Source organism: Lepisma saccharinum, chromosome 1 (assembly GCF_977018435.1).
Source record: "Lepisma saccharinum chromosome 1, izLepSacc3.1, whole genome shotgun sequence".
NCBI classification, from domain to species: Eukaryota; Metazoa; Arthropoda; class Insecta; order Zygentoma; family Lepismatidae; genus Lepisma; species Lepisma saccharinum.
Genome location: NC_139229.1, coordinates 170,000,355 through 170,026,414, shown reverse-complemented (window position 1 = coordinate 170,026,414; position 26,060 = coordinate 170,000,355). Strand labels below are relative to the sequence as shown.

The 26,060-nt window shown below is 40.8% G+C and overlaps 1 protein-coding gene across 4 annotated transcripts; it reads left to right on the top strand.

Moving 5' to 3' along the window:
• Positions 1 to 188: 188 nt before the first annotated feature.
• On the top strand, positions 189 to 24,144 carry LOC145990001 (uncharacterized). 4 transcript variants are annotated; one of them, XM_083125609.1, is made up of 4 exons: positions 189 to 208; positions 12,391 to 13,060; positions 18,234 to 18,369; positions 23,587 to 24,144. In XM_083125609.1, exons 2-4 carry the CDS (start codon positions 12,477 to 12,479, stop codon positions 23,761 to 23,763), a joined length of 897 nt encoding a protein of 298 aa, XP_082981735.1. In that variant the 5' UTR covers positions 189 to 208; positions 12,391 to 12,476; the 3' UTR covers positions 23,764 to 24,144. The 4 variants fall into 4 exon arrangements, with proteins under 4 accessions (XP_082981735.1, XP_082981726.1, XP_082981718.1 ...); XM_083125600.1 differs by lacking the exon at positions 189 to 208 and adding an exon at positions 7,049 to 7,503; XM_083125592.1 differs by lacking the exon at positions 189 to 208 and adding an exon at positions 7,049 to 7,513 and having other exon boundaries at positions 12,395 to 13,060.
• Positions 24,145 to 26,060: the final 1,916 nt, after the last annotated feature.

The following is a 26,060-nucleotide window of genomic DNA, read 5'->3' as shown; positions in this document are numbered from 1 at the left end:
TGTCCAGGAATGGAATGACAATGTGGCAACAATAGCGAAGGTTTTCGAGCAGGGTAGAACACATGATGCTAAGAGAGAGGGAGACGAAACGAAAATTCGTTTCTACGCAACGGCAAATTTACGTGTGTGGCACTCTACGACGGAATGTAAAGAGAAGAGGCCCCAGCAAATGTCCCTCACTCCATGGGAAGTTCGTATACTGGACAGGGTTAGAATTTTTTTGTAATTATCATAAATGAAAATTCCAAACTTTTCCATTGCATTACATGTGTTTTGACGAAATAAGTAAATACACCTTTAAAAGAGTAATGGCTTGGCAGGCCCGGCCTCCTGGCCTCATAGGACGCTTCGCCACTGCCTAACCTACGTGTAGAATGTAGACTATCGTTGTTTACGAGTAGACGCACATCACTGGTATTAGGGAGGGCAACCCCAAGCGCACGCCTATGGTTCGTTGCCATTGCCGATATCACTTGCAAAAGTTAAAACAAACTCTTCACCAGAACCATCCATCGTAAGTTGGATGGCAGATGACAGAACTTCGTGGGAATGGGTCGGAGGTGCAGACCAAGGTTATTAGAGGTGCAGACAACAGAATCGCGCGGGAAACAAATCCTCGCATCTGATTGGATAATTCGCTAGATGGCATACAGCTGTTTGTGCGGGACAAACGAGGCACAAGTTTCAATTTCAGTCAAAATGTTTGGGGATTTGGCAACGCTGCTACAACACGTGCTGCTTCTATCCCATGTGCATACTCATGTGTGAGATTCGCGTACGAGCGCTCGAAGTGATAGGTTCAGTCGTAAAAAGCGGTACATATCCGACAGAGCAACACATCGCGAGTGACTGGTTCAATTTCGACGACTTTATTATCAAGTTAGTTACGTGTCGAGTGCAGTGCAACGATATAGTGTATTTTTCCCCTTGGTGTGTACCCTAGCTAGTGACCCATTAGCTCATCGTGGCTTCCGGCGGGCAGCCGGTTATCACACCGGATGCCGCAATGTTGGACCCGAGAGAGAGGACGGCGGCGGAAGGCTTAGTCGACCTGGCCACACAGGAATTTCCATTAAACCACCATGATGATGACATTCCCATGACCGACTCAGCGATACGCTCAGGTAAAAGGACACTGGACGAGGTGAGTCAAACCGAAAGCAAACAAGATAAAATATTCCGCCCCACTCAACCGGATCAAAGACCTCCAACTCTCTGGTATTCGACCGACACCACCGGCCCATTTGTGGTCCTCTTAGAAGGACAAAATCAAAACATTGGTAAACTTTCTAGTGGCAGTTTGGGCAATAAATTCCGGAAGGCCAACATACCCGTGTGTTTAGTGGAACAATGTGGCAAAAACAGGGTCCGGGCCACCTTCAAAACAGCTGATACAGCAAACGCTTTTGTTCGGAACGGGACCTTTCTGGACTCACTTGGAGTCCGAGCCAAAATACCACACAGTCTGATCCAACGGGAAGGGCTAGCGTATGGCCTGGAACTTGACGTGACAGAACAAGACATCCTAGACGGCAATGACTCACCATTTCGAGTAACATGCGCTAAACGACTAAAGAAAAAAATCTGGCGAGAGGATGGCACATTCCACCTCGTGGACACCAAGTTGATATGCCTTACCTTCCATGGTAAACATCTACCTGAAAAAGTGCTGATAAATAAGGAAATCTTCACAGTCAAACCGCGAGTACGATCGGTGTTACAATGTTCTGGCTGTTATCGTTATAACCACTCCCAGGTTCAATGCCGGTCTAAACCACAATGTGCTAACTGTGGGCAAGAAAGACACGGGGAAGGATGCACCAACCCCCCTCATTGTAGTAACTGCAAGGGCCCCCATGGGGCACGTGACCGCAAATGCACTTTCTGGCAACGAGAACAAAACATACAAACTCGCATGGCGGAGGAAAATATCTCCTATTATGAGGCGAAGGCCAAACTTTCCGGTACCTTCCACCCACCCCTAACCCGGGAAGATATTTTAAACCCCCTGCTCAACAAGCGCGACTTCCCCAAATTGTCTCCCACACCCACCTCGACCCCCTCAAATGGAACACGCCAACTCGGCGCTTGGGATAACCCTTTTCATCCTTTACAGACGCATTTTGCATCTGCACCTCCCACCCCAAGTGATCGTCAGATCGCCACACCACAGGCAGTGGAAACAGTCCGCTCCAAAAACAAAATTCACCCCCGCCGCTGGACTGGCAAGTCTAATACTCCTGTGCCCCATTCCTCACAAAAGGAACAACACCCAGATTTACAAGTTCAGGCACCCAGCCCTCACGTTGACAAAACAAGAACGATTTCCAGCTCCTCGACATCAGAAGATGAATTTACCCCCTCCCCCCCATTGGGCATAACGCTCACCCGGCCCGGAGGGCCCCCCCGAACACGGTACCACCACCGCCTTCGGAACCACAGCACGTTCCATATTCCGATCAACAAACAATCTACAAATCACTCCTGGACCTTATAACAACCTTATGGGCCTCAGTGCTCCAACTATCAAACATACGCGAACAAAAGATTCTCATTCAACAAATACAAGCCCTCACGACTCAACTGTTATCAATAATAGAAGGCTGATTACCCATCCATTTTTGTTTCTCTTTCCTCTTCGTTTTTTCTTTCTTTTTTCCTCGTTTTCTTACCCTATTGACACAATGAAGATATTACAACGGAAGCCCGCCTACTCCGGCATAGATCGCTCCGTGAGTCTCTCTCCCTTTTTTAATTTTTCCTTCCTTCCTCCCCCTTCATGTCATTTCCGGTTATTATTCAATGGAACGTCCGCAGCTTTTCGGCCAGAAAATGTGAATTACAGAAACTTGTGGCGGATTATAAACCGCATCTCCTTAGACTACAAGAGGTGAAAGGAACTCGATATGAAAACTACAGACTCCCACATTTCATCTCTTACGGTCCCCCTTTCCTCGCAACACAACGAGGTGTTGCCATTTACGTCCATGAAAATATTCCACATTCCCCCCTTTCTCTCCCCTCCTCCCTTCCTTTAATTCATCAGTTTAATGTCGAACTAGTTGCTGTACGCATACAGTTCCATCAACACCTATTCACACTCCTCTCCCTCTATATTCCTCCCCATCACTTTTCGCAGAATATCCCTTTATCCACCCTCACAGACCTTCTTGTCCTACTCCCAGGACCCTATCTCATAACCGGAGATTTCAATAGCCATAACCAAATGTGGGGCAATGTCCAGACCGATAGATTAGGTTACACCATTGAAAATTGGATCTTTGAGAACGACTTTATTCTAATGAATGACGGTACCCCCACCCACTACCCACACAATGGTTCCTGCCCGACTGCCATCGATTTAACAATAGTGTCCCCAAACCTCTTTTCTCATATCAACTGGACAAACGATTTAGACTTACGAGGGAGTGATCACACGCCGATATTCATTTGTTTACCAAATACCTTTCCGAATACAGGCGTGACGGACATCCCTGTCCGTCGATGGACACGCGAGTCTATTAATTGGAATACCTTTCGGTCATATTTCCTTAAATTATATTATACGGACGATATACCCTCTCACCGGACAATGACGTATACCAAATTTCTCCAAATGATTACGTTAGCGCTTGATCGGAGAGACGACAAGAGCAAGAAACATTGAAGCTCTTTGGACAAGACATCACAAACGCCAGGAAGGCTAAATATTTAGGATTAATGCTAGACAGTGGACTTACGTTTAAAAACCACATAGAAGAAATGCACCACAAAGGAAATCAGAGAATAGGAGGACTTTATGCAATCTTCAGAAATCTCCAGCTGTCATTAGACACAAGGATAAGCCTCTACAAAACTATGATTAGGACTGCATTACTTTATGCAATTCCAGCATGGCATCATGCTGCGAAATCCTACATGGCAAAACTACAGATAATTCAAAACAAAGCCACAAGAATAATCAGCGGCCACGATAGATACACAACTAATCAGCAAATACATGAAGATCTCGAAATTGATAAGATAGAAGATGTCATCAAAAGACTAACTGCAAAGTTCTGGAACGAACTAAGAGGACACCACAATCCCGCAGTAAACCAGATCGGAACTGCGGAATTAGGACGCCACACTCACCGCACCCCACGGCCAGAGTGAACTTCAAGTAAAAAGAAGAAGAAGATAAAAACCTCGAGCGACAGTTGCAGAGGAAATCAAAATAAGATCGCACAAACATGAAAGAAACTGGGGAAAAATGGAAATAGAAGTCAAGGAAACGGCACTTCACAAAGAAAAAGTCAAGAAAATGCAACGTGCAACGTGATCGGAGCGGTACGCGTCAAAAATTCTTTTCCATTGACCGCTTCCCTAAGATTCATTGGTGGAACAAACAGTGTGCCATCAAAAAAAAAAAAAAAAAAAAAACGCACTCAAAAAATTTTATGCCAAACACCCCACGCCCGAAATATGGCTGGAGCTCAATAAACTACAGACGCTCGCCAAAAATACATATACCAAAGCAAAACGACAGGCATGGAAACTATTCTGCCAGTCCCTCGATGTGACTCTCCCCATAGGAGCCATTTGGCGTAAATTTAACTCCTTACGACACCCCCATATTCCCCGCCCCCGACCGCTCACTAATGCATGGGAAGCGGAATTTATGGACCTCCTCACACCCCCTACGGTTACCTTACCTCCCCCATCCCTAGCCCCGACAAACTTTTCCTTTACAGCAGATTTCCCTGCTGTTACAATTTCGGAACTCCAACATATCCTAGAGAATACCCCCTCTACTGCCCCAGGATATGATGGCATCACCTACGACACCCTCAAACACCTCCCAGAACAAGGACTTAATATCCTCACGGCAATCTTCAACTCTGTTTACCGTCGGGGTAAAATCCCGCGAGGCTGGACCCAACATGTTGTCATTCCAATATTAAAACCGACGAAACCAGCTACCCATGCGACGTCTTACCGTCCCATTGTTCTTATCCCTGTAATGGCTAAATTGTTCGAAAAAACTTTACAACACCGAATAACTTGGAATTTAGAGAAACGAAACTTTTTTCCTCCCTCTCAACTGGGTTTTCGAACCGGACTCGGCAGCCAAGATGCTATCTGTACTCTCACAGTGGCAATTCAGAATAGCCAAATCTTGAGACAGTATTGTTTTAGTTTATTCATAGACATTGCTCACGCCTACGATTCGGTCCACATTCCCATATTATACCAAATACTTAACACTATTCACATTCATCCGGGGGTAGCCCAATTAATATGGCAATCATATCACGAACGAATATTGGTTTTTTGGTTCTCCCATAACGTTACGGGACCACGAATAATTCGGAGTGGTGTCCCCCAAGGCTCCCCGCTCAGCCCAATTCTGTTTAATATATACACACAACACTTGCATCACACACTAAATTCTACTCAACATATACTGCAATATGCCGACGATTTTTGTTTTTACAATAGCACACCAGATGCCACTCGAGGCATCTTAGACCTACGCAAATTTATCATTCAATTACGTGATCAATTAGCGCTCTGCGGCTTATCATTTTCCCCGGAGAAATCACAGATCATTATTTTCAATCCGTATACGCTTACCCGCTATCCCAATACGTTAACTCATTTACATCAAATTCCGGTGGTCCAAACCTGTAAATACTTAGGCATCCACTTCGACCGTAAATTAACTTGGCAACCGCATCTTACCTATTTGCACACAAGAGGGAAAAAATTGATCAACATTTTGAAAGGGCTCGCCACCACCAAATGGGGGGGGGGGGTCACCCCTCCATTATGTTATTATTTTATAAGAATTGCTTCCGCTCACTTTTCGACTATTCGGCGCCCGTACTGGGAGGGATGTCTGATCGCTGGCTCCAAAAAATGGATATCTTACAGCGACAGGCACTCCGACTCTGCCTCGGACTAATGGCATCCAGCCCTAATGTGAGCGTTTATGGAGAAAGTACTGAACTGCCTCTCTCCCTCCGATATCAATATTCTACCACGAAATACATCTTGAAAACATGGGAACGACACCCTCACCCCTTCAATACCGTATTCGCTATTCAACGCCAACTGAATGCAACTCTTAACCTCGATCGCACTCGCCTTCGGCTTTTCTTTTTATCTTGTTATAATATTGATAGCGACGCCTACCATCTCAGCTTTACATTTACATCTCCTTTGATATACACTCTCCCAATACTCATCGCCCCTCTTCCCCATATTAACTTTACTGATTTCGGAAGACATGAATATTACAAAGAACTCTGGCCCGACCCTATTTTTATCTACACAGACGGGTCCAAAAATGCTGACCGAGTTGGATGTGCCTTTTATGTCCCCCAATACAATGTTGTACGCCAATTTTCCCTCTCGTCAGAAGCATCTATCTATTCGGCAGAGTGCTATGCCATTTATCAGGCCTTGATACACGCTCGCGAAGCACAATACACGCAAACTTTAATTCTTACAGACGCCCTCAGCGTATTATTCACGATCGCTCGTTGCGGTAAGGATGCTTATCGGTTGCAACTCTTTCCCATCTTAATCTTACAAGAGTACTTTCACCTCCAAAACAAAGCCCAACGCGTACAGTTTACCTATGTCAAAGCGCATAGCAATCTTAATCCTCACCAAGACCTTGTGGATCATTATGCCAAAACAGCTGTGGACGTTCCTTCCCCCTCTCCAATCCGACTCGCATATACTGATCTTCTCCCACGGGTCAAAAAAAAAATCCAATCTCAGTGGGAAAATTGGGTTCATGACGCAGTGGCAAAAACCACTACTTACAAATGGTTCTATGAAAAACTCCCTATTCGACCTTGGTTTCATCATCTAAAAATACCCCGTGAAGTGATCACCTGTATCCTACGCCTTAGAACGGGACATGTGACCACAAACGAGCATCTGGCACGCATTCACCAAACTCCCTCTCCCAATTGTACCTGCGGAGAACATAAACAAACCCCCACCCACTTATTTTTCCAATGCCCGCTATGGAACACACAACGCCAGGCACTTTTCCACAGACTCCATCGACAAAAGGTTGCTTCTCCTTTCTCCTTGCCCACACTACTTTCATCTCCTTCCCCCCCTACTATGTGGATTCTCTATGGCTTTGCCCGACAGTGCGAACTTCGCTTTTGATTCCCGCCCTCATCATTACTGTACTATAGTGACAGTGAAGTGAAGTGTCAAACAGTATTGTGATGTTCATCTTAATGTGCGAACTCCTAGCCCTCAAAGTTCTCAGACCGTTGCCCAAGACTGCTACCATTTAAGCCGTGAGGGGCATGAAGAAGAAGAAGAAGAAGAAGAATACTCATGTGTGAGAATTCATCTGTGTCTTTTAATGTAAACATAAACATATAGTAGCCCAGAAGTGATGATGATGAAGCCTTAACAAACTGCGATTACGGATTCAAAGGAACGGACAGAACCAAGTTATTCCCCTTAGACGGAACGATCCGAATACCTGCGAGTTTAGGTAAAGTATGCTGCATAAAATATTGTTATGGTTAAACTGTCAAAGCCGGGAATCGGATTTCTTCAAATTTACAGGAGAAGGAGCGATTTTACAATACCGGAAATTTCTCCATTTGGTAACACTTTACTATACCGGAGACGGATTTCTTTAAATTTACAGGAGAAGGTACTTACGCAAATCATTTTCTGTAGCGTTGTTGTTGTTCGGGAATGTAGTTTTGATCCATTTTAATGCGAATGCATGTGGTTTTCTACGAAAATCTATTTCCGACGCGCTATTGCTGCTGCCGCCATTTGCTTTCTGCACGAGAGCACAATATGCGCTATTGCTGCTGCTACAAGCCGATGTCCGTATATATGTTAAATTGAACGAAAGGAGTGCTAATAGAACCTAACCTAACCTAGTAGGCATACCTCGTCCCAGTGATGGTTCGTGGGGCTATAGTGAATTTTTGGCCTAACGTCAATGGTTTTTGGATGGTTTGTGGGAAATAAGGAACAACAGTAAGTACTCGCTAATGTAAGAAATATACATTATTTTTGTTAGAAATTCATTATTTCGGTAAAATAAACGAGTTTAATGTGTCTCTGGCTTATACTACTGTTACCATTATTTCACCTAAACAAATGTTCCGCAATGCAGAATAGTACGTTAGCAATGTAAAATATTGTGAAATAAATCATTGATAGGTGTCTCCGGTATAGTAAAGTAGTACCCTCCATTTTGTTTGAAATTCGGCATACTCGCTAAATTAGGGCTCCTAATCATGAATCTGAAGTTAAACTTTGGCGCTCACGTGTCAAACTTGCAAAATAAGAGGGTCAGATCTCGCAACCGACAATGCACAATTGCTCATTATTTATCGCAAGATTTTCCGTTTCGAATACTTAAAGAACGAAATATATATATTCCTGATATTACTACGACCCTAAAATTTAACTATGTTACCTAACCTAGCCTAACCTAACCACGTGCCAATGGTTCGTGGGGCTAGCCATAATTCAGGAATTTCTATACGTGAGCGCCAAATTTTAAGTACAGATTCGTGGTTACGAGACCCAAATTAGTAAGTATCCGAAATTTCAAACAAATTGGAGAAATTCCCTGTATTGTTAAATTATACCGCAATCTAACCTAACCTTACCGTCATGGTAGGTGGGGCTATCGTGAATGGTTTTTGGGGCTATTCGTGTGATGGTTATATGATCCAAAATGGTTTTTGGGGCTATTTGTGGATGGTTATACTATCCCGAATGGTTTTTGGGGCTATGCAGGAATTTTTCTGGGTACCAGTTTCATAGATCGGAGACACATTACAATCGGATATTTTGTGTTTCACAAGGTTCATACTTACCAATTGTGTATTGCAGAACATAGTTCAAGGTGCCATTATGCTTTTTACGCGAAAACAAACACTTTTTCTACTAAAATAACACATTTTTGTAAGTGCTACCAAACGCACGTAACGGTGGAATATCGCTTACTTTGCGAATGATATAGCATCTTTTGTTTTCGAATATCAGTGTTTCCAACCTTCTTCACCGAAAAATACCTACTATCGTGTTCTTCACGTGTGCAAATTATACATTATGCTTGGGTAGCTGACGGATAGCCCCACAAACCATTCTGATAAGGTTAGGTTTGGTTTGGTTAGGCAAGCATAGTTAAAAAAGGGGGGGTTGGAAACACTGACATGATTTCCCGGTCAAATATATACCACGATGCCGTTTGAAACACAACGTTAGTCAAGATTTGCCCGCCATTTTGCGTGATCAGGAAGCGAGAAAAGAAGGAACAATAATTACTCGATATGTCGACAATAGATACTAATTTTGTTAAAAAAAAATCCCGTGTTAAACAATCTTTCACAATGCAGAATAAGTAAGTACGAATGTCAACAATTACAGAATAAACGAGTTACAGCCGATTCCCAGCTTTGACAGTTTTACCATTGTTATTAATAATTTTGGTGTTAGTGTACTGTACCGCTCCAGCTTCTAACGTTGGGAGCTGGTGACCAATCCTAGACCCCCTCGAAAATTTCGACTTTTTTTTTTTTTATACCCCCTTATGATTGTATGTAAGCACACATTCATTTACTGTCAACTTTGATACGGATTGCTGCTGCCAAGTACCTTATGTATATGTGGTGTAAAGGAGTATCCTGTCCCGTATGCTTTTGTTGCAAGGTTAGACAGGTCAGTCTTAAGGCTCTTAGCATTAAAATAACCTCCCTAAGTGCTTCCAACACATGCTCATGCACAAATCTCCTCCGTGCCTGAAAGTCCACCCAAATTTCCCTGTCTGAAGCAACACTAAAACAATAGCCACTTCAAAGCGCTGATGGTCATGAAAGTTACTTTACATATCATTTCTCTGTTAAATATTTAGGCTGCTCAGAATTGATCGAGACTGTGTCCAGAGTCTGTGCTGTCAGAGTTTCATCTCCCTAATTGCAGACGGTGCCACATGACAGGCATTTGTTTCTCACAGTGTAAGGTGTGTGATGGTGTATGATATCAGCATGGAAGGCGACATGGGTAAAGAAGGTGTGCATAAAGCTATCATTCATAATCGGCTACAAGCAGTTTGTGGTGATTCCGCTCCAAGTCATGCAACTGTGTTCCGCTGGGTGGCAGGTTTCGCAGCCGGAAGTCCGAGTGCCAGGAAAGGAACCTGCCCTGGACATCGTCACTCATGTCGAAACCCCCAGGCATGATACAGCAGGTTGCTGACATATTAATGAACGACAGGCATGTGACTGTGGAGGCTCTACAGCATGCAACTGGTCTGGGAAGGGTGACAATCCACACCATACTCACCAAGGACCCGAAGATAAAGTAGGTGTGTTCGCAGTAGGTTTCTCATGAACTCACCCAGGAACAAAAAAGTGTGCATGTGAACTGTTGCAGAGATCTCTTGGCCCTCCATGGTGCAAATCCAGATGACTTTTTAGCTCACCTAGTGACTGAAGATGAGTCATTCTTCAGTTACGAAACACCACAGAAGAGGTAGCAATCAATGGAATGGATACATCAGGACAGTCCAGGCTGAAAAAAAAGCAAGATCACCACTTTCAAGTGGGAAGCAGCTAGCGTCTGTGTTTTGGGATGCAGATGGGATCCTACTTTTGGATTGGCTGCCACAACGTTTCAGGGTGAACAGTGGCACATACTGTGAACTTCTCTGCTGAGTGTGACGCATAATTCAGTAACGACGACCAGCGAAATGGTCGAAAAATGTGTGTGTCTCTTACACAATAATGTCAGGCCGCACACTTCTGCTCAGACAATGTAAATGCTACAGAAATTGAGATTCACAGTTTTGAAACACCCTCCATATGTACAAGATTTAGCCCCTTCAGACTATGCACTTTTTGACGCCATGATAAAGTCACTGCAGGTCAGGGTGTTTCAGGATGCAGAAGCCTTACATGCCATTGTCCGCGAGTGTTGTCGCTACACTCCATGGGAATGGTTTAAACAGGTGCTCATGAAACTTCCAGATCTTTGGCGGCGATGCATTTAACTAGAGGGAGGATACGTCCAGGAGGCCTGAAAAGTTCATGATCCCAGCATGCGTGTTTCCAACAACAATTAAGTCAGCCTCAATTAATTCTGAATGCTTAGTGGAGCTTTTAACTGTGTAATTACTTTCTCCAAGCTTCAAACCTACTTCCACAATAATGTCCAGTATTCTACAACACTTCCTAATACTCCTAAGACACTTGAGGAAAAACATTTAACTTTTGAACCATTACCTCAACATCTTACCCAACACACCTTCCTAACTTAGCAACATAAAATTATCAATATCTTTAAATCACACCATATTTCTTGCCAAATAAATCATTCACATATACATTAATACGAATTTCGTGCATACCTTGACATGTGCACTTCCCACTACGTGTGTGTGTGTGTGTGCAGTTCATATCTTGCGTATTTGGTAATGATGTCATAACTGATACCATATTAAATCACTAATTATCAGTTATAATGCATCTCCACAAACTAAAAACAACAACGAATCAGATGCAAAATTAGTGACTACTTAAAGATCAGGCATCACCCAGTAAAAAGCAGCTTGATAGGCCAATGCCCTCAAGGGCTGTTGCACCACAATTGTGAAAGCATAGAATATAAAGAAATATATTTTTGGAGGGGAACTAATTCTTGAAGGCTTCCTAGTTTTCATGAGATGATTATTATAATTTTCAGATGTGTATGAATGATGATTTTTTTTTTTTACATTTCTTCTCATACAAAGACCTCTACACATTTATAAGGCAAGCTGATCTGCTCCAAATGTGCAACCATAACATGTAGAGCAATCAGTGACGTTAGTTTATATTGTAATTAATTTAATTGGTATTTTTTGCTACTTCTGACTGATTGAAACAATTAGTATGACTTTGATCAACGAGTATTGTACAAAAACACCCATGATGGAAGTACAAGTATCGTGGATGATCAATAATCCTTATCATCACGATAAAATAAGGAAGAATATTCCAAAAACGTTAATAGAACTTTCTGATCTTTTATTTTAATATTGTATTATGTTCAGTCTTAGTGTCCTGATTTTAATACATCCAAGAGTAAAGTATGTCTCCCTTTCTCTATATGTGTACACATACACACACATACACGTACATAACATATAGTGAATTATCTTCTAGATTTGTTTAAATATTTTTGGCATGCTTGTGTTACATGTGAAATGCTTTTTTAGAATGTTGTTTGTTGCATTGGTACAATTGATAAAAATATGATTGTTTAAACATTTTTATGTATTTCTATATGCTAAAAATTGTCTGAAAATTAGTACTGATAATATTAAGCACACTAACAAATGGGATATTTCTTATGTTAAAGCTAGTGAAGAGCAACCGATGCAAGATAAAGTGAGTAACAACAAGTGGCGACTTACGTAGAATGCAGCTGAAGTCTTCGTACCTGTGATGTCAAGTTCACGGAAGAGGAAAGAGTCTGGCAGGAACACAGGTGATGGTGAAGATTCTTCCCAACCTCGCCCATCAAAAGAAAGTCATGTAGGTGAATCACGTTCAGACACAGATGAAATACCCATAACCGTTAAAAATGAAAAAAGAGATTCAGATAATGATGATTCAGATGAGCTCTTTGAGGAAAATAAACTGAAAGTGGGGAGTGAGGACAATGGCTTGAGCAATTTTCTCTCTACTGTCATTGAGAAAGCTGAAGAGAAAAGAAAGAAGAAGAAAATGAAGGTAAAGAAAGGAAAACACATTTCTGATGGCTTAAATTTTATTTCTTTTATAAAAAGTAGTGAAGAGCTGCAGGCAGAAAATTCAAAACTTATGACAGAAAGTGACGGCAGGAATTTAAACACCACTTCAGAAGTTCCAGCCAAAAGATTGGCAGGTGGTAAAAAGCGGAAGCGGCATCACATGCAAGAACAAGACACTGCAGATGATCCAACCCACAGTGATGGAGATGATGGAAAGCTGAAGCAACGACAGGGAATGAAGCGATTTATGCTGTTCGTGGGAAATATTTCCTACAGGTAAGAACTTGTATTTGTATTGTAGTAATTTTATGGCAGATTATTGTGGCATTTTCACTTTTGCTCCTCAAGGTATGTTGTGCTTTTATCCTGAATTAACATACATAAGCTATACACTGATATACAGTAAAACCTCGTTAATCTGGACTAATGGGGGGATAAGTTGACCGGTTTAACGAAAGTCCGGACTAACTGCAATAACCTAAAAGAACAGTAGAAAATGCATTAAAACTCCGTTTATAGCAACAAAACACGTTTATTATGGTGTATTTAAAGGACATAGGCCTAAATACACTATACAGTACAAAGAAAACAGGAAACAGAATTACATCAGTGGTTGACTGCCTTTTCTTTGGGAAGTTCTCTTGTTGACTTCTAGCCACATTTTTTTTCCTGTCTGGTTTAACAAGGTTTTACTGTAATTAATATGTAATGCATGAAAATAAAACAATGCTTATTTTTGTAACTGGACATAATCTTTTCATTTGCTTATTATTCAAAGGGTATAACTAAGGACCTGAATTTGTTTGGTGTTATTTTCCCCAAATTTGCATGTTGTAAAAAAGTGTTCAGTATTAAAAGTATAAAAATATTAAAGCCCCATCAGCTTAACACATAACTACTTGAGATGTCAAAGAGAATTGTTGATTTTATAATATGAATGTGGCATTCAGGGAGGAACATGTTAACACTGCAGTGGTCGCGAGGAAAAAACTCCCATCATTGATCGTGCAGATCACTATTGGGATCCGTAGAATACCATCTTTGCCCATTATTTTCAAAGTTTTTCTGGCTTTGTAGCGAGACTGTCCTATTTGAAGTATTCTAGTTCACTTAACACAAAATAGGCTATTACAGGAGGGAGGAAATTCTAAATCTAGTGCGTTACATTTGGATGTGATGAGACTAAACAAAAATACATATCTTAGAATATTAATTTTGTTATTTTCTTTCTCAAAAAATTTAAAAATGGGTTTCTAGTGATCTAAACACCAATGGAATGGATATTCGCCCATTTTATAGTGTTCTCGTGGAATTCGGCACTATCTGGAATTAGTTTCTGGTAAGGCCAGTAACTACAACCATAGAAAAACAACACAAGTTGTTCTGTTGCATATCTGATTGCCTCTGAGAGTTTGAAACGAAAAGACTGTAGGAGTGTAGTAATGGAGAAAAGATTTGTTGTTTCAAGGGAGTGCAACGGATATTTTGAGCACTATCCATTTCTAAAATTCAACGAGAGTTGTGTTCTCCCCTTATGCCCTATTGTGGAGTGTTGCTGGCACATTTTCCGGACCAATTTTCTTCACATCTGCTGTTTCTGGTCTTCCTAACATACCGTATTTCACCACATAATTATCGCATTCTGTTTTTTCAGTCCAAAAATTGGTTTATAACAATCGAACGCATAATTGTTGCATCAGCACATTGTACCTATAACGACACCAACAATAGTAGCGCAGAATCTTCGGACACAAAATTACATTTTGAAGTGCAGATTTCGCAACACCATAGTAAATTATGTAATATTTCAACTATAATGCAGTTGTAATGCAAATCAATAACAACTAATGTATTAACTTTCTTTTACAGACTGAAGAAATGTTTGCTAACCTGTCAGATAAAATCATTTGCATTGATTTGGATACCATATTCAATTTTAACAAATAATCTCAAGTATTCCATGCATCCTAATCTTGCATGAAAGACAGTTATGTAATAAATTATTTTTAAACACTGGTGATAGCAGCACTATTTAAAAAAAATACATAATGGTCACACCCCACTTTTTTGCAAAAAAAAATCTAACGATTATGCAGTGAAATACAGTACTGTTTAGACTGCTTTCTGAACTGCATCCATGTTCTTCTTTCTTTCTCTACTCTTCTTTGTCCTAACCTCTGCTCCGAATACAATTATAGATACCTAGCAAGTGTTGTATGTTACCTTTTTGCATTTGGCCCGACCCTGTGGCCGAGTGGTTAGCATATCGTGCTGCGACGCCAAGGGTCCCGGGTTCGAATCCCGGTCGGGCTTGGTTGTTTGTGAATGTCCATTCATCAATTTCATCATTTCATCACTCATCCCCATCTTCGCAAATTAACCAAATGGGGGCACAAAAAGCGAAGTAAAGTAAACTAAATCAACCAATCAATCAAGACCTTTTTGCATTTCATAAGCTTGTCCTTGCCTCATCAATCTTTATATGCTCTTATGCAGGACTTGAAAAATCCCAGTCATCAGGTCGCCATGGCGACTAAAAAATTCAGCAAGGCGACTGCGATCTTTTATTTTAATATTGCTGTTTTTTTAAGTTTGCGTTTACGGAATTTTGAAGATTCTAAGTTCAAATTGCAGTACAGCGTAAGTTAGAAAATGATTTTTTTTATCAACGTTGTGAACATTTCTTACAATCAGTAACTATTCCTTACTCTTTGTCCCCCAACCCTAATTTTCTGCTTTCTCACATGATTTAGCGATGTTTTGAATATGGTGAGGCTCAACTTCTTATAGTATGCACAATTGCTAGTAGGTGGTTTCCTGGTGCCTGATTTTCAGAACTGGCACCTAGCTCTGAAGAAGATTTTTCGAGCACCGCTCTTATTATGAAATACAGTTCCCAGTTGTCATCTTCTGTTCATATCCATATCTATTCTTCAAAATTCTTAATTATGTTTCCCCCCCAGGGCCTCCTGATGGCGCAACGGTAGCGTCGTCGCCTTGTAATCAAGGGGTCCCGGGTTCGATACCCGGTGGAGGCACATAGTGGTTCGGATCCCACTTTAAACTGTAGGTCCAGTCCCGATTAGCCTTACTGTGCATAAAGTGGACTTAAAACACCAAATCAATCAATTATGTTTCCCAGATCAACATGCCGTTAAAATAATTCTTGAAGCTTTCCTGGCGGCGAATATTGAAAAGGTTTCCTTGGGTAATCAGCCAGGTGATTTCCGGAAAGGTTTTCGAGAGCTAGCGTCACTCTCATCTTCAGGGAATGAAGTGCAGAGATAAGTCAGGGTGACGTTATATGTATTTGGTGTGGGAGGGGTCCGGTGTAGGTGGCGGGCCAATCAGGTGGCGTTTCTCCGACGTCCGCACTCCCAGTCGACTATCGCTAACCAGGCTGGGTCAAGTTCAAGTCCCGTGTTCCTGTTGAGGTTGTCTTTTTCCCCGTGTATGGCTATTGCTTCTTTGACGAGATGGTCCCAGTAATTTGATGATTTATTGATGATCTCGGTGGTTGTGAAGTCAATTCTATGGCCCTCCTAGATTGAATGTTCTGCTAACCCTGATTTTTCCAGATGAAAATTATTTATGTAGCTGGCATGTTCTTTGCAGCACTGTTCGATTGTCCTCTCCGTTTGTCCAATGTAGGCTTTACCGCAGGCACAGGCGATACGGTAAACCCTGGGTGTCTTCTGTCTTAGGTTGTCTTTGGGGTTTCGAAGTTGGCTTCTGACTTTCAATGGCGGTTTGTGGATGGTCTTGATGTTGTGTTTTGAGAGAATGCGGCTGATGACTGCAGAGAGGTTACCGGTGTATGGGATGAGGGCTATCATCTTGTCTTCTTGGTCATCAGGTGGATCCGGGTTTGTTCGTTGGTTGTTCTTGTGTGTTACTTTCTTTAGCGTCTTGTTGATAATCCCTTCACTGTATCCATTCTGTCTGAAAGCTGTGCGTAGGTGTCTTATTTCCTCTTGCAGGTGTTCTGTGTCGCTGATGGCGATGGCTCGGTGAAACAATGTCGAGAGTAGAGTTGATCGCTGTGCTGGATGTTGAGGTATAGGTCGGTGTGAGTAGGTTTCCTGTATACGCTGTGTCCTAAGGTCCCGTCCGGTTTGCATGTAATGGGGATGTCCAGGAATGGATGGCTGCCATTGATCTCTGTCTCCAATGTGAATTTGATGTTCTGGTGTTGGTTGTTGAAGTGAACCAGGAACGTCTGTAGCGCTGCTTCACCGTGTGGCCAGATGACAAAGGTGTCGTCTACGTATCTGTAGAATGCGGAAGGTTTCTGTGGAGCTGAACGGAGTGCCTCGTGTTCGAAGTTCTCCATGAAGAAATTGGCTATTGCTGGTGAGAGCGGGGATCCCATTGCCACTCCGTCGATCTGTTCATAGTACTTGTCCTTGTAGCTTAGGACACAGAGTATACAGGAAATCTACTCACACCGACCTATACCTCAACGCCAAGAGTTTTCACCATCCAGCGCAGCGATCAACAGTACTCTTGACATTGTTTCACCGAGCCATCGCCATCAGCGACACAGAGCACCTGCAAGAGGAAATAAGACACCTACGCACGGCTTTCAGACAGAATGGATAGTGAAGGCATTATCAACAAGACGCTAAAGAAAGTAACACACAAGAACAACCAACGAACAAACCCGGATCCACCTGATGACCAAGAAGACAAGATGATAGCCCTCATCCCATACACCGGTAACCTCTCTGCAGTCATCAGCCGCATTCTCTCAAAACACAACATCAAGACCATCCACAAACAGCCATTGAAAGTCAGAAGCCAACTTCGAAACCCCAAAGACAACCTAAGACAGAAGACACCCAGGGTTTACCGTATCGCCTGTGCCTGGACAATCGAACAGTGCTGCAAAGAACATGCCAGCTACATAAATAATTTTCATCTGGAAAAATCAGGGTTAGCAGAACATTCAATCCAGGAGGGCCATAGAATTGACTTCACAACCACCGAGATCATCAATAAATCATCAAATTACTGGGACCGTCTCATCAAAGAAGCAATAGCCATACACAGGGAAAAGGACAACCTCAACAGGGACACGGGACTTGAACTTGACCCAGCCTGGTTAGCGATAGTCAACTGGGAGCACGGACGTCGGAGAAACGCCACCTGATTGGCCCGCCACCTACACCGGACCCCTCCCACACCAAATATATATAACGTCACCCTGACCTATCTCTGCACTTCATTCCCTGAAGATGAGAGTGACGTTAAAGCTCTCAAAAGCTCAGAAGCCTTTCCGGAAATCACCTGGCTGATTGCCCGAGAAAACCTTTTCAATGCCGTTAAAAGTTTATTCTTGTCATTATCTAGGGTAAATAAATTGTATAATTTAGTAAAGCTAGGGAATTTGGTTTTTGCACTCTTGATTGCTTTCTTCTGTACTTGATATTTATTGTTTATGTTTCAGTACTACCAAGCAAGATGTATGGAAGCATTTTGAACAAGCTGGCTCTGTGAAGGATGTAAAGTTTTCTTTGGAGAAAGGAACTAACAAGTTCAAAGGATGTGGTTTTGTTGAATTTCCAGATTCTCCTACATTGGAGGTAAGGAGTGTGTTTAAAATTATATACATATTCCCCCACACAAAACAACACAATGCAGTTCATGTGGCATGTACAGGGGATGCTAAGCATTGTGTATTAACTTTAAACATAGAAAGTAATGCTTCAGTTCGGACCATACTTATTGAATGTTGGAATTAGGTTCATATCTGCAATTCTACATCATCATTCAGCACCAGCATTTACAGTGCTCCATGAATATTTTATTATATTATTATGTTACAAAATTACAGTGGGAGCTTTTATGTGGAGTCGTAACCATCTTTAAAAAATTGAAGAATAGTAATTTTGTCAATGGCATCAAATATGGGTGTTTATTTTAAACTAGAATGTACAGCACTTTGGCAATATATTTGCTAGCCCAGTATTTCCAGTTTGTAATGGAATAAATATTTGTGGCATGTTTTTTTTATCTTACAAATACCCAGGCATAATCCCTTAACCCATTTGACACCTCTCGAACACACGGTTTCAGTTGTCTGATATGCAAGCGAGTAGGTTATGCTGTATTTTCTTCTAGTTCTCATTTTCGCTCATAGATCGTGCATGTGGTGAGTTTTCTGTGTTGTATAGATATCGGGCTTTACGTTAGTCACTTTTCAGTGTATGATATTCCCCATGTATTTTGCCTCTATATAGGAAGCAAATTACGTGCGAACATCATACCACGCAGTGGATAGTTATACTGGTCCCCCATTTTCCTAGAGCCATACAACTACATTCCTAGTAGTGGGAGCAATAGACCATATCAAGTCATTGTAAATTACAAGCAAAGGTATCTTTTCAATTTCCTGTTTATTACAATCAAAGCATTAACAAGTAAATAGTAATTACTAATAACAAGAATTCTAAGATCATTAACGTTTCTATAAATAACCTGTAAATAACGTTGACTTCTTGGCACCTAATTTGATTGTTCACCCCCCCCCCCCCTCTGTATAATTTGAAATAGGATGATATTAATTCTTTACATTAAGACACGTAATGTTATCGGCCATACAAAAAAAAGCTATGGAAGTTTAGTTTTAAAAAAATAAAAATAATAAACCCCCCATTTTAAGTATGTTAATTTTAGCCCTAATGGCCGATAAATAGGCTAACTCGGATTAAGTGTTTGATTAATTCATAATTAAATTGAAATACTTAACTGTAGTAGAAATTTCCCAAGTGTGTGTGTGTGTGTAGCTTCGCTGCCCGAGACCAAGTGGGCTATCGATTCTCCTGGCTCGGACATTAGGCCTCGACATTACATAGCCTGACGTCAGAGCATGTGCTGTAGCGTTGCTAAGTCTATCGCACAGCTATGAATTGGGGTGGTGATATGTGCTTGTTCTAGTGTGTGAAACTTTCTAGAGTTTGTTGAACTGCGACTTTGTTTATGATCGTGAGCAGCATGGCTACACGCAGAAGAAAGATATTAGTGATTAGGGAGGTGAAGAGAAAAGTGATGAAGAGAGTTTGCATTCTGAACTTGAAGAAAATGAATGTAAAAGTGTTGACGCAATAGAAACAGTGCCAGCAAAACACAAGCGGACATCAAAATATGTAAATGACTGGACTTCCCTTTATAGCTTACACTGGTGTTTCTCATGAAATCTGGCAGAAATTTCAACATAACGACCCCAGTGAACTTGACATATTTTTGAAATTCGGGAACTTCGAAGTTCTCTCTCACCGGAGCCTGTGGCCGAGTGGTTAGCACATCGCACTGCGATGCCAAGGGTTCCGGGTTCGAATCCCGCTCGGGCTTGGTTGTTTATGAATGTCCATTCATCAATTTCATCACTCATCCCCATCTTCGCAAATTAGCCAAGAGGCACAAAACGCAAAGTAAAATAAACTAAATCAATCAATCAATCTTCGATGTTTTTGTTAAAGAAAAAACAATTATGCAAGCAAGAAAATAAGCAATGCAGCTACAAAAAAAAAGTGAGAGACAAATTGGTTTGATGTGGATGAAGATGAAATAAAATAATATTTTGCTATTTTACTTCATAAATACAAAATTTCACAACAATGTAATCAGTAGATTTATATATTTATTTCTATAACGAATGTATTAAAAGAAGTGCAAAAAATGGCAATCAGCGGCCATTTAAGTCTGGCTCCAGAGGAATTTTCAATTTCGAAAATTTGTAGGCGAATTGGTTAAAAAAAACACTGACAATGTACATGCATGAGGGATAGGACAAAGTAATTGGCAGTCATTGGTTACAGTGGCGAAGCGTAGAGTTCCTAGCAGGGTAGGCACAGAAGTGCGATAATTTCCATTAGTTGCTTAAATCTGTAAAAAGAAAGGGAGGGGGGGGGCTATGTCATGGAGAGTGGTTCAATGTCTCTCCAGACCGCTTCTTTACTTGCCAGTGGGGTGACATTTTCAAAAGTGTTGTTACCGGCCATCAGTACGATAATTATGTCTTAGACGTTCTCCTCCCACCCACCAGATGTCATCGATCTAGATTTTTGTTCATTTCTGGTTTTTTATTTGTTTGTATTTTTTCAACCCCTGATTTATGCACACACGTCCAGAAAGAACTACCAATCATGAGACATCGCAAAAAATCCAACGAAAAGTGCTCGAGCCCTGTTGTCAATTCTTCATCACTTTTTTCTAAATTTATGTATTTATTTTACAATTGAGGTGAAAAGGGGTAGAAGAACCCCATAATTTTCGGGTCAGTCTGACGTTTGTGACGTGAGCAGACGACAGAATTCCGCACTTTCAGCGACTGTCAGTTTGGTATGTTCTATAGCTGCCAACTTAGTTTTTTTAGCAAGACTTCCTCGCACCGAGGAAAACACCATTGTTATCTGTTGTCTAACTAAAGGAATCGTTGTAGTTAGTTCCAGTCTTGGCTTTCTAGATAAATGAATTTCTGACACCTGTATGTGCAAGTAAACAATTTAAAATTTAAATATTTTCGTCTCATTTGTTCTGCTCTATGCTAATCGTGACGATGAGAATGTATGGAGAATGAATTAAAGATGATCAGGAAACATTGACATGACCACAAGTAGGTCACCTGGCTTCGTAACGTGTTAGGATGACGACTACTGGGCTTTCAAGAAAAAACATAAGTAAAGGTGACCTCTCTCATTCAGTGTGTATACTTCGCATCCTAGTTTGTTCTACCCCTTGTGTTAGTAGACACCTTTACGTGATAATAGAACATAGGATCCTTGTTTGGGACCCGGCAACACGACAGGTTACTATGTAACATATAAACAGGTTACAATAAATGTAGTTGCTTGAGAGAATAGAATCCCAATTTTAGGTGCAATTTTTTAGCTCTTTTCTGCAAATCCAATGTGACAACTGCATAAAAAATATCTGCTTGTAATATTTATTCAGAGACAGTGTTAACGCATTAAATAACGTTTCAACAACTTTGAATTTTTTTTAAATATTTTGCTGTCACTTGCCACTGCTACTTGCAAAGGAAAATATAGTTGAAAACATCTTAGAAATTATTGTTATAAGAAGGAAACATGAAAGACCATAAGTGGGTCCTACCTTACTGATGATTACATCTTCACTCAATTAAGAACTCGATTGTTCTTGTTGTTCTTGCATTTCAGTCCAGCACTTCTTGCATAATCTGATTGCTGCACACGACACCAATCATAAACAAAGCTCTACCATCACGAACCTCGCACTCCGAGCCAAGCTCCCTTCTAGCGTCGTGAGCAGGAGGCAAGTTTTCACAGAGGGGGAACGAGCGAGGGAATCCCCATTCACGATAAAAATAAATTATTCTATTCCCAGTGAAAGTAAAACTAATTTGTAAATATAAGGCGTAACTATCATTTTAATTTACGTAATTTGGTATGAAGACTTACTTTACAAATATAAGATCTTTGGACTTTCTGTTTACGCTACGGTGTTGGGTGAATCGACAAGACCATCAGCACTCTGACCAGAAAACGAAGTCAGAACTACAGTACTCCGTAATTTTCAATTTCACTTACACTTGTCAATGAAAGGAAGGATAACCTAAGTTTCGTACAAAATATGGAGAATGTACAATGAAATAGAAGTCTCTCTGCACAAACACAGGCTAATGTTTATAAAAAATGCTGGTACACCACAAATTTCCAACCCTGGCGGAAATGCAGTGTTGCTGATATTCTGTTCGTCCTAGTGGGTAACACCGCGAGGCCGGCCTCAGAAGCACGTTATAAGCATACATACAGTACTCGTAAGATTAGGCTTCCCGCATATACGACCGTAGGACGGAATGTGGAGAGAAGAGGCCCCAGCAAATGTGCCTTACTCCGTGGAAAATTCGTATCCTGGACAGGGTTGGAATTTTTTTGTAATTATCATAAATGAAAATTCCAAACGTTTCCATTGCATTACATATGTTTTGACGAAATAAGTAAATACACCTTTAAAAGAGTAATGGCGTGGGTAGGCCCGGCCTCCTGGCCTCATAGGATGCTTCGCCACTGATTGGTTATCTTTTTTATTCCTGCACTTTTTTAAATATGTTGAAATTAAATTCTTGAAAAAAAATCCATTAGGGCCACCACGTGAAACTGTTGACTTGCAGTCACTACTCACAAAATTTGTGTAATGCAGCAGTAGTTAAGAACAAATACACGTGGAGCCTTAATTTTTTCAATGTTGTTTTATGGCTTAAGCCAACATTTAAGTGATAGACCACGTTGATGTAACAGATATCTGTAAATGGACAATATGTAATATAGTGTCCCAAACATACATATGTAATTCCAACTTTTGAATTTGACATTTGTCATTTTTTGCATTTTTACATATATGGAAAATTTTGTAATTACATAAAAGCCCTGGCTGGGTCTGTGGTGACTACAATGAGTTAAAAGTCTAACCTGGATATGATGTAATTTATTATCTACCACTTACATATAATATTCTTCTCAATGTTCACTACTGACTAAATTCAAGCCACAAGAATATGAGGCAGTAACCAGGCAGAAGTGGAACCAACAGGATACCTTGTACGAGATCCATTTAATTATTTTTATTAAAATACGGGTTTTTTAATATGTTCATGTGATTTTAATATTATTGAGAGCTGATCCCTCAAAGGTTTTAATATTTTAATTTTTTTTTGTGAATTTTCATGTAGGTATATAACTTTGTAACAAAAATCTTACATAATCATCTTGAAAGGGAATTGTTTAAATGATGTGTTCACGATAATTTCTTTCTTGCAGAAAGCACTGAGTTTGCATAACACAGTTCTGAATAACCGTCGTCTCAGGGTGGAGTTCATATGTTCTGGTGATAAGAACAAACAGTTTAGATTACGTAAAACAGTGAAACTTCAAGCATTGAAGAAACAACCAAAGATACACAAGTTGTCACAATCTATGGAAAATGTGCAAGAATGAACATGAAGGAAGCCGAAAAGATATCAAGATGGATCAACCATTATATCTGCCTAATTTTATGATGGTATATTAAAAAGCGTGAACAAGTATGTCATCAAAAATTTGTATATAGTGTTGGATAACTCCCATCTTGACCATGTAGATGAAAATAAATGCACTTTTTTTAAGAAAAAATAACTTCCAAGAATGAGTCCTTCTTTTCTGGATTTAATTCTTGACAGTTGGTTATCACTTTTGTAGATATAGTATAGAGCTATGTGCCTTGTTACCTCAGATCATGATTCCATACCTTATTAGTGACTCAAAGTTTGCTACATTAAGCAGTGGGTGCTGCCTAGGTGGCAAAGTTGTTCAACCACCACATATTTCTGGACTTAGATAATTACTATTATTTTGTAGATAATAGTAGATCATGTAATCATAAGTGAATTTCTTCCTGACCATTTTCTGTTGTGTGCCTAGGCACAGGATGGAAACCTCCATCTTTCCGCATGGTGATGTACTCTGCTTCTGCCACTTCAAGAGAGCATTGGAGGCCTCCCTATCCTTTTACTCGTGTTTCGAGCACTATACCTGCCCTTCCCCTATCCCTGTATTTGGGCACCCAGTGGTTTGGAACCTGACTGCAACCACTTGTCAGAGTTGCAGAATGTCGAAACCTTCCGTGCATGTGAAAGTAACCACATTCTTGCCTTCTGGACGCTGCGTTCACATAGAAAAACATATTGTTTATCTGTGGCAGGCTTGCATTTAACGATAAGCAGGCTCCATGGCAGACTTGGCACCTTTAAGCACTGCGAAGCCAGACGTCCCAACTTCGAACTCTGGTCAAGGCATGGATATATCATCCTGTTTGTCTGATTCATCATCATCATTGCGATTAGATCATGAGGTAGAAAAGGGACGTAAAATACATACAAGAGAAGTGGATAGAAATAGATGTCAAAAAAGAAATGTTTGAAATTGTGGAGCATGGTTTGATATTTTCTGAACGCTCCTTTTTGTAGTAGTAGTAGTAGTGTGCAAATCAACCCTTATTTTAATATGTGAAGGAAGTTGATTGTTGACATTTTTCAAGCTGAGTTAATTCCTGACGCTTATTTACAATAGCATATATCAGGTCTTCCCAAACTTTTTCGTTTCATGGTACCCTTAGTGTTTCAAGATGTTCCCGTGGTGCCAAAGTCAGAATGTAGGCCCATTTAACACTTGCAACGCTCAGTTAATGTGGTTAGTTTGCTTGCCTTAAGTTAAAAAAAATAAACACATTTCAAATTCAGAAATATTTTATGTGTAAAAAGTACTAAATAAGCACATATTTGGAACAATCATGTCATTTCAGTGATAATTTTGGAACATTTCGTGCCCCTGTAAGCTAGCCATGGCACCCCAGGGTGCTGCTGTGCACACTTTGGGAACCATTGGCATATATCAGTTTTTTTTTTACCTGCTCGGTACCTGTTTATTTGAGTCTTGGTAAACACTACAACCACTTTATGCAGAGACAAAGCCAGACAAAATTCTGACCTTAGTTCACCCATCTTCAGAATCGAACGTGGGTATCACATGTGGCAGGTTTTTTTTATCAAAACACGTGTATATGGCAACATCATGTCCAAGCTTGCTGTGTACTGCGTTGTGAACTGCAATTTTGAAGTCTCGCACAAGACTCCAGAACTTGCAAAGAGCAGAAATTAGTATCTTCACAGCATCGTAATAGGTGGATGCGTATGGTCGTCTGAATTGAAGAATGTTGAAAAGTCAAGATCAAGTTTCAATGAATTTGTATTTAGAATTCCCAGACATTAGAATATTCTTACATTCAAACAGTTTTGCATATCTTAGGAAGAAGAGGTTCTCCCCACCCTCCGGAAATTGAAGTGGAAAATGTTAGCTGGGGTAATGTTTGGTCAATTAATTGATTGATTTGGTTTATTTTACTTCACTTTTATGCCACTTTTGGGTAATTTGCGAAGATCTGGATGAGTGATGATATGATGAAATTGATGAATGGACACTCACAAACATCCATGCCCAGGCTGGGCTACGAACCCCTGGTCTCCTGGCATCGTAGTGTGATGCGCTATCCACTCTGCCATGGGGGCTGGCTGATGTTTGGTTGAGCCTTGGGATTAGGGGGGGAGGAACACCATCCCCCTCGCTGTGAGCACTGTTTTCCAGAAGTAAATAAGTTAGTCTTCTATAGTACAAGACTGATGATTACCTAGGCTTACCATACGTCCGGGATTAGCCTGGACAGTCCTGGTTTTTTAGTGCTGTCCAGGATTGCAAAATGT

What these genes read in the sequence shown, in the direction of transcription:
- LOC145990001 (XM_083125609.1), top strand. Translation starts at nt 12,477, where the DNA reads ATGTCAAGTTCACGGAAGAGGAAAGAGTCTGGCAGGAACACAGGTGAT. An exon ending in GTGGGAAATATTTCCTACAG is followed by an intron (nt 13,061 to 18,233) that starts GTAAGAACTTGT and finishes TTTATGTTTCAG; the next exon opens with TACTACCAAGCAAGATGTAT. An exon ending in CAGATTCTCCTACATTGGAG is followed by an intron (nt 18,370 to 23,586) that starts GTAAGGAGTGTG and finishes TCTTTCTTGCAG; the next exon opens with AAAGCACTGAGTTTGCATAA.